Source organism: Opisthocomus hoazin, chromosome 13 (assembly GCF_030867145.1).
Source record: "Opisthocomus hoazin isolate bOpiHoa1 chromosome 13, bOpiHoa1.hap1, whole genome shotgun sequence".
NCBI lineage: Eukaryota > Metazoa > Chordata > Aves > Opisthocomiformes > Opisthocomidae > Opisthocomus > Opisthocomus hoazin.
In genome coordinates, this window is record NC_134426.1 from 27,426,294 (window position 1) to 27,438,500 (window position 12,207).

At 51.5% G+C, this 12,207-nt stretch overlaps 1 protein-coding gene across 4 annotated transcripts in view; it reads right to left on the reverse strand.

Annotated features, from left to right (window-relative positions):
* HECTD4 (HECT domain E3 ubiquitin protein ligase 4) overlaps nt 1–12,207 on the reverse strand; it is a 77,765-nt gene that overhangs the window by 2,991 nt on the left and 62,567 nt on the right. For all 4 annotated transcript variants that reach the window (XM_075434501.1, XM_075434499.1, XM_075434500.1 and 1 more), the window contains exons 62-75: nt 11,780–11,987; nt 10,703–10,926; nt 10,470–10,621; nt 10,156–10,262; nt 9,142–9,265; nt 8,082–8,272; nt 7,309–7,455; nt 6,055–6,174; nt 5,764–5,919; nt 3,708–3,811; nt 2,596–2,817; nt 1,991–2,157; nt 1,233–1,428; nt 244–466 (exon numbers count right to left, since the gene is read on the reverse strand). In XM_075434501.1, coding sequence (XP_075290616.1) covers nt 244–466; nt 1,233–1,428; nt 1,991–2,157; nt 2,596–2,817; nt 3,708–3,811; nt 5,764–5,919; nt 6,055–6,174; nt 7,309–7,455; nt 8,082–8,272; nt 9,142–9,265; nt 10,156–10,262; nt 10,470–10,621; nt 10,703–10,926; nt 11,780–11,987 — 2,341 coding nt within the window. The remainder of the gene's footprint in view (nt 1–243; nt 467–1,232; nt 1,429–1,990; nt 2,158–2,595; nt 2,818–3,707; nt 3,812–5,763; nt 5,920–6,054; nt 6,175–7,308; nt 7,456–8,081; nt 8,273–9,141; nt 9,266–10,155; nt 10,263–10,469; nt 10,622–10,702; nt 10,927–11,779; nt 11,988–12,207) is intronic.

Here is a 12,207-nt window from a genome sequence, read left to right on the forward strand (position 1 = left end):
AAGCATACAAGGCAAATATTACCCCAAGTCTCTTACTGTCTCTGGAGGGCAACGCTTTAAGTAGTTAAACTTTATTTTTACACGGTTTGAACACCTCTTCTTATTTACAGCCATGACTACCCGCCTCTCTCTTGTCGTGCTTTGTGCACGTTTAACCAAGAGAAAGGGGAAGGGGAAGCCAGAGCCACCACGACGTGAGCAGAAGGGGTTTCCTTTGCCTCCGGAGCCGGACGGCAAACCCACCTGCGGCGCCGTCCGGGGGGGCGATTTTCATGGGGTACGGCGGGACGTGGGCAGTGTCGGGGCCTCCGTCCTTGCAGGGACAGGTGAAGGGGATGCGCTCCTGGTTACAGGCGAACTTTATGAACTTGCAGAGCTCCTCCTGCGTGAACGTCTCCAACGCGCTCCAGAAATACTCGATGTGCTGATCGGTTTCCATCAAGCCCACCTGGTACATGGTGTGCGCCTACGAGAAAGGAGAGCAAGGTGTGCGCCGCTGCTTCCCTCTCCCTTCGCAAATCCTCCCCGCTCACGCCTTGAGAGGTGAGGCGAGGAGGGGAGGGCAGCTACGCCGCTCTCCCCGAGCCCTCCGGCCTTTCCAAAGCCGCTGGCAAACCCAGCCGCGGCAGACCGCCAGTACGGGGGGGTTTGGGTCTTTCTGGCCCTCCGGATTCTGTGGCAGACTCGTCTCGGCACACGCCGCTGTTGTGGTGGATTTAAGGAAAATGCAGAACAGTGCTGACGCCCACGGCTCAGAACGTTCGACAACTTCTGACACAAGAGAACGGGTCTTTTTACAGCATAATTCTTACGCTAGCGAAATGGAAGTATTTAGGACCAGAAGTTGTCCGCTACAGATAAATTTTAGATTTTCAGAAGCTATTTGCAATCCAAAATAAGGGCAATAGCTCTTTCAGCCCTTAGCTCAAGTGGCCAATATTGACTAAAGCTCAAGAAAATAGAGGTAGATCTAAAATTTGATGTTAAAAAGTGAATTCATTTTTCCTCTCTGGAACAAGCCCCACTCCTATTATTTCCTGAATCCAGTGAAACCTTAAAAAACTCCCTCGGGGGCAAAGAGGGGTGGTCCAAGCACAGGCCAGCGTGCCACGAGGCCCATCCCGGCTGCACCGTGAGCAGAAGGTTCTCCCCAACACCTTCCACGCGGGAGACCCCTCTCCTCCAGGCGCCCGACAGGCAGGCTTTGCCACAGAAGCTGCAGTCCCTCCCACCTTGAGAAACTCCAGGTTGATGTACGGAAGCCCGCACGTCCTCAGCTCCATCTCCAGAGGGGTCAGCGCCGTCAGAAGCTGCAGGGGAATGATGGACCCGAGCCCGGCACGCACGGCGGTCATGCACTCCGGAGTCTGCAGCTCGCGCATCCTCAAGCTCCGGATCGCTGCTGCGTACATGTCCTTGTTCTCCCATCTGCAAGGGCGGAGATCCCGGACAAAGCAGGAGAGCGTGTCAGGGTCCTCTTGCTGCACCCCAGACCGTTACATGTGGAACGGTTCTATGGGGAGATTCCGCTTCCGAATAACCGAGAGTGAGCATTACGCTATTTGCATCCTGGTGCTTCCCAATTTAATCCTCCTCTCCCTCTCCTCTCATGGTTCTGCGGGGAGATTCCGCTTCCGAATAACCAAGAGTGGGCACTATGCTATTTACATCCTGGTGCTTCCCGATTTAATCCCACTCTCCGCAGCTCCCTCCTCTCCCGCTTGCCCATTTCTCTCAAGCCTCCCGCTGCGGGTGTTCACCGCGGGCACCCAACGGCCACCAAGCACCACTCCCCAGCTGCCCACGCCAAGCGGCAGCGACCAGCGATTCGGAGCTCCCACCAGCCAGCGCGAAGCTTCCCCAGGTCGTTCCAGCCTTCAGCTGGTAACAGAAGCATCTCTGGAGAGCCTGGTGCCGGGAAAACTGTTCTAGAGATGCTTCTTTCCCACGTAACGCAGCGCAATGTCCTGCCGAGGAGGCTGCTGCTTACCCCACCGGAATGTGCCTGCCCCGGGGACAGAGCTCCACTTCTTCCCCCGTCATGGTCAGGTAGGTGAATTTGCAGCACGGCTTGTTCGGACAGTCAGGGCTCTCTGTTGCCAGGTGCTGAGAAGCAATTTCTGCACACAGAGCTTCCAGTTCCGTCTCGTCATTTATCTGTCACGAAACGCAAGAGCCGGTGACCAGCAGGTCGCACTGCGTCACTCCCGGACCCGTTCAAGGCACCGCCCCAGCGTACGACGCGCGCCCGTTCCACCCACGCCAGGGACAGCGACAGCCAGGAACTGCTTTGGCGGGTTCTGTTCTCCTTCAGCGCTGCCACGTTCCAGCGAACATCTCGGCAGCCGTCATCCCGCTGCGCCTGGCGGCGGAGGAGACCGAGCAGCTTCCCCAAGCCGTCAGGATGTAAAATCCTGCGCCCAAGGCGAGTCAAAACACCCCACGACCCTGCTCACACGAAAAGGAGCTGCCAGCCGTGGGGCCAGCAACCCCCCTTTAGGGCAGGCAGTACGTCAGCGCTGCCAGAGCGACGCGCTTACGGAGGAAACCCTGGGGGGGGAAAGGAGGGAGGAAAACCCCCCAAAAGTCACTTACGTTTTCAAATTTCTTGACGTAGTTGTAGGTGAGGATGTCAGCTTCCTGGAGATCGACGTCGGGATCCAGTGGCTCTCCCACCAGGGTCTTCCAGAAGGAGGGCAGGAGGTCAAGCGGCAGAGGAACGTCCGCTCGAATCGCGATACCCAGGAGCTGCCCAAAGAAATGGAACAACTGCTCCTCCGCATAGGTGATGGGGCTGGGCGTCAGGATGTACTTCCCCTGCAGGGGACAAACAGAACGGGGCACACAAACCCGCCGTTAACGACCAACGCGTTCGTTGCGGGCCCACGAGGTAACCCACCGGTGAAAATACCCGCTTGGACGCTGTGAACACTGTTTAGGTGGCTACAAAAGGATCTGCTCAGGCGCGGCGCGGAGCCTGCAGACATCACACAGGGATACCGTGTCACGCTACCTCGTCACGTAACGACCAAGCCCCACTCCTACAAGCTCTGTTCATCAGCGCTCGCGAGCCTTTCCTGCACGTGGCAGCAGGGCGCTATCCCAGCCTTTCCGCCGCAGGATGTTTCTGAAATACAGCCCGGGCGTGCGGAGCCAGGTTGGCTACGGAGCCGGTCTTTGGGGAAACGAGCTCTCCGAGTATTCTTCGAGTACCTTGTGAGTATTCCTAGGAAGGAACTACACCTCAGCTACTGTGAATGCTTTGGGCCACAAGCTTTCCTGTAATAGATCGACACCACAAAACAGGACACTACGCATCAACCAGCGTGGATGGATGCCACCGACTTGCCTGGTGACGCTGCTGGAACACTACCAGCAGCAAACGGCTTCGCTCTAAAGCGGACAACGGCACCAGATCCACTCTAAGTGAACGCTGACCAGGAGTCTCAGTTCTGCTACATTTCGCAGCTCTGACTGCTTGGGTACTTCAAGTACCTGCTGTGTCCTCTGAAGTGCAACAGGGGATTCATGGACCGGCTTTATCAGGTGTTTTGGGCACGTGAGACCTATCCAGCTAGAGGCGCTACCAGGGGCTGCGGAGCTGGAGCCTCTCCCTGTACCCCCAACCAAACACGTTCTGCTCCGGTTCAAACACACGCACGCAAAAAGAGAAAAGCAACTCCATTCCTCGCATGGAGACCTCGCACCTTGTTCTTATTGACTGCAGAGCTCGGGCACAACAGCAGCAGGGAGAGCGAGGAGCTCTGCAGCTCTTTACAAACTTGCCAGAGGAAGTGACGGAAAGATCCACCTGCAAGAGAGAGGGGCACAGTAACGAACCGCGCTCCGAGGCCTCTGCCCGCTGCCCTGCGATCCGGACTTTGCCATTCTCCTTGAAACCACGTTTCGAGCCTTGAATTGTGTGCTTCACCTCCAGCTGCACATAAACATGGCTGAAACAGGGGTGAGGGAGATGCCAGCTTCCTACCCCTGTGCAAGCCCATCTTTAAATAGCCTAATTATATGCAAAAAATATTCACTGAATGGCTTCCTGCTGAATTCCCAAGCACTGCTTTGTCCTCCAGGACTCGACGTGTAAGACTAGCACCAACGTTTGCTACACCAGTCGGCCTGCAAATGGAATTTGTTACTCGGTTAGAAGATGAACGGCGCTGTCTTCGTACCAACGGAGCGTTTCCACGCTAACAGCCGTGAGGCAACGCGCAGAACTCGCGACAGGCGCCGAGCTGCGGACACAGCACTTCTCTCCTCACAGCTACCGTCCGTGACCAGCACAGGCCTTCGCCAGAACAGAATTCCCCCGAGAGCGGGCACCGAGGAGCCCTTTGAGCACGCTCAGGAGAGTTCCCCTTCGCGCGGTTCCACAGACGACACCAGCAGCTCGCACGAGAAGGGCGCTCCGGGCTCCTCTCCCCGAACTCCCCCTGCCCCGTGGATCTCCAGGAAGGGCCTATCGCCATCGGCACGCAGACTGCGTTCATTTAGATAGCAGTGATCAATTTTCTTCTTCACCACGGAGCTGCTGTTTGCTTTGCTGCCCTGTCAGTTACTCAACAGATCTGCAAAGCAGAACCCCCCCGGCTCCTGCACATCGAGTCCCTGCCTGGAGTACGAGCAACCCCCGCAGCACCCCAGCGGGCCAGCGCCCCGAGAACGTCCATATCCAAAAGGGGCTGGAGAGCATCCACACAAAGGAGACCTCACAAAATGAAACCTCACAAATGAAAATATCGTGTTGAGAAGAGCAGGCGTAACAACCCTGGTTAACGACGTAAGGTTATGGCTCCAGGCTTTCTGCAGAAGAGCAGCACTCCCGTGTCACGGGGAGCCCGTCCCTGCGCTGCTCAGCTGGACTCAGGGCAGGGAACTGTCTGTTCCTTTAGGGGTTCGTTCTTTTAACCAGCCACATGAAAATTATTAAAATGATTACGAGAAATACTGTACCTCTCCTCACAGAAATGAGGAGGATGCGATTTTAGTACTATTTACTGGAAAAATTAAGGAGAGCTTTTAAAGCAACAAGCCCCTCACCATGCTCACCATCTCTGCAGCTCGGTGGGGACAAGCTGACGTTTACACTTCTGATGTCAGGCTGAAAACCATTCTCAGAAGCACCTCGCTTGGGCATGCCCGTTTGCAGCCGTTAACCCTCGCGTGTTGCTCGACAGCTACGTTTGAGAATGTATCCCACACCGTATTTAATGGTATCTTAACCCATTGGCTATACAATCTCACATCACTGTAACAACAAAAACCACAGCAGCATTGCCCAGCTCGTTACTAACAAGAAAATACTTCAAAATAAAAAAAGTCGTTATCAGCACAGTTTGGGTTCACCACGGCCGAGCATCAGAACCACCTGACAAGACTTTCTTACTGAATGCTTTCCCCATGCTGCAAGCAACTTTTTATGACTTTATTTACTCGCTCTAGCTAGGAAAAGTTTAGCAAGTTTAGTTAGAAACGGTTTATTCCCCTGCTCTGGTTAGCCAAGCCGCATGCCCAGGCACTCACGCTTCCTGCTCTGTTCGCCAACACACGAAAACGACCCACCTGACTTGCTTCACTCTTGGCAGCCTCATTCCCTTCCACCTGCAGGACTACAACCACCACACGGGTACCGCTGCTCCCCAAAGTCACAGGGAGGCACGTCCCGGGGGGACCTCGGATTCCACCCGGACTGCGTTCTCCCGGCTGCAGCTGGTGCCGCCCGTGCCCGTAGCTCTTCCACCCCTGACTTACTTGTTCCGTGCACCTCCTCCCCGGTGAAGCGAATGTTGAACGCGTAGGTGGGGTCTCCACCGCTGGCCAGTTTAACGCAGAGCTGTGAGGACGGCACGCAGGCTAGCTGTCGCGCTGCCTGGCAGAAATAGGAATTCTCCGAAGAACGGATCTCCCCTGTTTAAAAAGAAAAGAAAAAACCCAAATCCCCGTACTCAGAGTGTGTTGCATCAGTAAGCATCTGAGCTTCGTTAACACAGATCTAAACTGTGGCAACGGATTAATTTTGAAAAGGGCAGGTGTTTCCCATACCTCCGACTATTTCCAAGGGATCCAGGGTGATTTCCGGGGCTGCGTGATCAGCAGTTCTCTGGACGGTGGCATTCAGCACTCTGTTCATTACAGTTACTTTTGTGTCATAAAAGATTAAACCTAAAGAAAGAAGTACACGTCAATACAGTTAATCTACCCTTCCACCATCTTATTTTCTGAAATTCTCTAATGCACTATAGTAGAATAATCATTTCACCTTCACTCGGTAGGTAAGATATGGCTAATCCACTTTTTTTTTTTAAAGTATTTGTTACTAACGTTGGCTGGAAGCAGCGCCTTGGGCTAGAACCCTGACGAACACGGTGCTAATGTTACATCAACAGCTCCTAGCAGCTCCACCAGAACCCCTGCAGAGCAGAAAGACGGTGCCAAACAGCTCTCAAACCCGAGATGTTTTGACAGGGATGCCAGAGGCAAGAAAACACGCTCAAAAGCAGGGCTGTCACACTGCACCACAAATACGGGCTCCATAAAGCCAAAATCTCTGAACATCCCTCGCTCCCCCGTGCTGGGTTTACAAGTTTGGTTTTTTTCCTGAGCTGGGCGAACACAAAAGCCTCCTCACACACGCTGGCACCTGTGGCAACTTCCGTGTCTTCTCCCTCCTCAGGAGAAAGCCAGCCTGGGAAACGCAGGGACCTAAATCTTGGGTTGGTTTGTCGTCTAACGGAGGCTTGTAAAAACTGTTCTAAATGCTGATGCACAGTAAGTATTTTCTTGATCTCTCTAATTTTACAGCTTCGGTGACAACGAGGATGCCAACGTGTCCTGGGACTTTCACCTGATCTGCTGCCTGTTGACTCACAAAGGATTTAAATTTACAGATACCCCCAGGAAGATAACGGCACATTTGAAGGCCGCCCATCGATGGGAAAGATGGGCCAGCTCCCTCCATGGTCAAGAAAGGCGCGCGGTTTCTATTAACTGCTTGCAAGAATGATTCCCCCTGCCTTTAAAAAAACAAACGAAGAAAACTAAAACCCTCCCACGCTGAGAAGCGCCCTCGGGTTGATGTTACTCTTCAGCTGCCAACTCAGACAGCGTGTGCCAGCTTATCGGGCCGCGAATGCAGCCAACGAGCCTTTGGCAGGACGCTGAAACCGCTCACTGTCTCACTTTCCCTCTCCCCTCCACGTTCTCATTTCTAGCACACACACAGGCACCAAAATCCTCTGCAAAACATACTATGAAATTCAGCTTTCAGGCCACAACTGTGTCCCCTGAGAAACCGACCTTTGGCCTCCTGCAGCAGCGCAGCAATACTGTTTGCGTACATCTCCGTCTGCCGAAGCTCCACCAGCGGCAAGAAGAACGTCTCCAGCGTCGTATTGAGAGACTGAAGCAGTGCAAACCGCAGGCGCAGGCTTTCAACGGGAACATCTGAAGTGGGAAGCACCCAGTCAGAGAGATAGAGAGACTCCCTACCTACTGCAAAGTCCGTCTTCCCAGCAGATTCAGTCCCGGAGCCACACCAGCTTCCTTCTAAAGCTGCCCCTCCTGACCTCTGCACATCGACAAGAGGGCTGAAGATGCAAGAACAGCCGTGACCCGCGATGCTCCTTCCTGGATCTTGAGTCCCCAGGTGTCCGAGTCCAGCACCTTTCATCACCACCACATCTGCATTACCTGGAGACGCTCTTAAAGCAGCTCAGTGCTTAGGACAGGATTTAGGGGACAAGTCTGCCTATGCCCAGAACCGAAATCCAACCTTCCCTGCCCCCGGCAAGTTCAGCTCACCAGGAATCCTCCTGCTCCAGCCTGGCCTAGGAGGTACGCTCGGGGAGCAGAGCCCAGCCACACGCCATTTCTGACCGTGCTGCCCAAGGCACCGCCGTGCCCAAGCCCACCCGAGGGAGAGGAGACCCAGACTCAGTGTTCCCCTCGCCCCCAGAGCTCTGATCTGCAGCTGCCAAGGCAGCGTCCCCACTACCCAGGCGACAGCCAGGTCATTCAGGAGCCCAGCCCTTCCACTGCAGAAAGCCTCCGTGCAGACAATCTCTACGTACTCAACAGACAGGAGATTCTGGGATCTGCTGCATCAGCTGGATCCAGATACACTTCATGGGGATGGAGCCGTGCTGGTGTAATCGCAAGGTGACGACAAAGCCGGTTGATGTACTGGACAAGAGCTACGTCCATTTCCAGCGTCCACTTCCGGGACGCTTTCTGAGCATGCCTGGCATCGATGCAGGCACACCTGCAAGGCAAGAGGCACAGGACCTGCTGAAATGGAAGCACAACGCTGCTCACCAAGAGCGGCCGAGCACACTGCCAGGCAGCTTGCTCAGCTTCTCCCCCCTTTTCTCTAGCAGAGCTGTTCTGCTCCAGAAATTCCAGTTTGAGAGTAAGCACTGATTTACCACCTACCTTGCCTCACTGTTCTTACTTAATAAGAAAAAAACCCTGCCTATCAAGCTTACTTACTGCGCTATCTTCTTTACGCTCTGAAGCGGATACAGGGGAAGGGGATGTGGCAATTAGCTTGTGGCTGCACGGGGAGATAAGGAGGATTCATTCAAGGGGCTTTCTTCTGGCACACTATTAACAAGGAAGTAACGGCTCCCTCTCCCACATTCCCGCGGACCCAGTAACAGCACTGTCAGTTCAGACAGAATCACAGAATCACAGAATGGTAGGGGTTGGAAGGGACCTCTGTGGGTCATCTAGTCCAACCCCCCTGCCGAAGCAGGGTAAACGACTGCCCAGCGCACGGAACGCAGAGCTGCTGTGGAAGGAACCCAGAGACAGCCAGATGGGCCCACAGCTCTCAGCAGGCAATTTATTGTACGCTTTGGAAAAGGACAGTGTGGCTTACGCCTCTGTTAGCTGTGTTGTGCACAAGAAAGTCAGGAACCTGCACTGTGACAGCAGAGTGACTCTTTTAAAGCATGTGTTAAGAAAATAACGAACAATTTTCTCTACAGGCCTTGTAGCCATGGATAGAAGTTTGTGTGTTACTAACACTGGGTAAAGCTACTTGGAGTGGCAACACTTGAGATCAAGTTTTTTTCTAAAGTGAGTACAATGAACCAGTATCACCATCACAAAAAGATCTGCAAAATTTACCGTTCAAAATGTAGATCATATCCACAGGACAGAATAGCTCTCCACACGCTACGGATATCCTGTTTAGATCGGTCAACCACAAATCTGTGAAATCCATCCAGTGTCAAATACTTCTCCTCAGGAACTGACAGCAAAGATACAATCACCAAACAGTTAATGACTGGCTACAAAGGCTGCAGGCCACACAGGAAACCCGTCGGTGTACGAGGTGGCCACCTGCCAGCTTGCTCCTGGTTCTACCCATCCCACCAGGGCTCCTTTCTCCAGCAGTTCTAAACATCGTGCTCTGCAGGTCCAGTGTGGCCTTCAGCAAACAGCACTCCCCCTTCCCTCCCCAGGACACAAATCCCCCAGGTGCCCTCCGGGATAGCTCCACCAACGTATCTAACCAGGTATCAAGGGTCCACACGTGGCTGAACACTGAGGTTCCCCTCTCTGAGCTACCCTGGCACTTCCTGCAGTGAGGAGCAGAGCCCGAGCTCATGTCTATCCACCCTTCCACCTGACCAGAGAAAGAAAGACCCAGCAAGGCCCTGGAACTAACCCCTGTCCTGGCACGGCTGTGCTGTCTCCTCCACAGACAGACTAGGTATGGGGCATCTGCAGCTCCTCTTTCATCCTATTTTCCTCTTCTAACTTAATAATTTTCCTACATAAGTTGAGAAACAGAATTTAAAACCACCTAGTTCAACCCCATGATCTCCTAACCCCTCACTGCAGAAAAAAAGCCTCGAAACCGTACCTCTCCGGAAGTCAGTTCTCTACCCGGTGTGTTCACATGGCCCACGCACACCGTTGCACGAATTGCTTGCTCTCACTTACCTCGATGAGTCCAGATTTACAGATATACAAATAAAAGCAGCATTTTAAATCACTACTTTAAAAAAATAAGTCAGACTCATTAAAACCAAAGACAAGCCACATCTATCATGACATCATATAAGCACGCCAATACAACAAACGTTTTTCTTTCCTACGATGTAATACTACAGAAAAATTCTATAAAGCCACTACCTTCCTGTTTCTTCGTGGGAGACTTTTCAGGATCCTTCTCTTCAGGTTTGCTCTTCTCAGGAGATTTTGGCTTTACAGTAGGTTTCTTCTCACTTAAGGCTGTTCGGCTAAGGGACAAAGTGAACGTTAGGATGAAAGTTTTCTTTCATCTGTTCAACAAACCAAAACATTCCTTGCAGGTCTTTTATAATCTCAAAGTCGCATTTCCCTCTTCCAACCCGCACACGGAAATACAGAGGGAAGGGGAATAAAAATCTGGATTCCTGGAGAGAAATCAAATGTTTCACAACTGTCAAAAGGCCGAAGACACCAACCTGACGCTGTTGAGCATGGACTTTTCCTTGGTCGGTGGTTTAGTAACTGGGCGCTTGGTGCTCACAACTTTCACTGGATGCTGCTCTTTGCCCGCCTTGTTGTACTTGCTCTTGTCAAATTTTGGCTTGGGCACACCATACTTCCTCAAAATCTTCCAACACAGAAAGCGAATCATTACCCAGTGCTTTCAAGTTACACAAAAAGGTGCTGAAAATCGTTTCCAAAGCACTACCTGAGTAAGCTGGTCCTCCAGCACTTTCTTTGGAGGGCGGACATTTGTGAAGAACACGTGAAGGAGGTTTCCAGGAGTCTGAGAATTGATCTGCTCTTTACTGAGATAGATATCAGCAACCTTAATGGGTTTCGCCGGAGTTAGGCTCAGCATTTGCTCCGAATGGACGCAGCTTTTAAATATTTCTGTGAGGACTTCCCGAGCGCCCGGGACCAATTTCTCACCTAATTAAAAAAAAAAATGCAACATGGTACAAAATACCATGAGAACCGTGAATTAGAATTTGAAATGTGAAACGTGAAAAAACATTTTGCATTCAGCTAAAATATTGTATCACACGCCACTTGCTCCGAGAGAGAAAAATCACTTGGAAAAATTCTACTAGCAGACCTGAGCTTTTTAATACCCCCATTTATGGCAGAGAATTGAATGCCTTCTCCTGTTTTGGCCACACACTGTAATTATGATTTGAGTGACTGTAGTAGTAATGAAAAAAACTAGATTATTAATGATACCAGCATCAAGATTATGTTATGTAGGTACACACCAACAGCTACCAATTGAACTAGCAGTCAGCTGAACTTCCTCCAAATATTATCCTGCCCTGTCCCCTGGTTCAGGATTCTGTCCCATTCCAGGTGGATTAGGGTCTGTAAAGCTTTCACACTGTTTGAGAATATAAATTACTAGCTGTTCTACTTCAACAGTTTCTTCTCTAAAATTATGCTATGTCTGACAATGGTAAATTATTACAGTGGCTATTTTCTCAGAAGAGCCACTAAACGTCTCAGTAGTTATTTGGATTGGTGGGGAAGTTTTGGGGGGTTTTTTGTTCGTTGGTTTGGTTTTTTTACTGTTTGAGTAGCTGTTAGGACAGCTGAGCAATGTTCAGATTGCAAATAGCTGCTCGCCCACTGAGGAGAGGGAGGACACTTGCTTTGAAACGCTCCCTGGCTCCCCTCGCTGTCAGACGTCATTTCATGAGTCACACTGAATTCACAGCTGCAAGGAGAACCTGAGCCCCGTATGTCCCCCCAAAATACAGGTGCGATATCTGGCGATAGGAAAGCCACATACCTTTTATTGACTTATCATTGAAATAATCTTCTAGTGCTGGGCTCCCTTGTGTGTCAAATAAACTCTGATTTACAGTAGAAACAGTTAAAATCTCTTCAGTTGACATTTCCATCAGTTCATCTTCACCATCCAGACTTGACAAACCAATGAGATCGCTACTATTAAATAGACTGGCTCGGATCTTCTCTATTTTAGCTCTCGACCTTATCTGTACAAATAATGAAATTAGTTAACAGGAATCCTGACAAAACAAGTTCACTTCCACTAACACGAATACGGGTCTTACGCTCTCTCCCGTCCCCACGCAGTCACTACTGCATCTCTCCTAATAGTCTTCTACATCAATAATTGGATACCAGACTTCAGGTTCAGCCTAGAAGACTTCCTTTCTAGGAACATCTGGCCACTGAAATCACCATGCTGCAAGT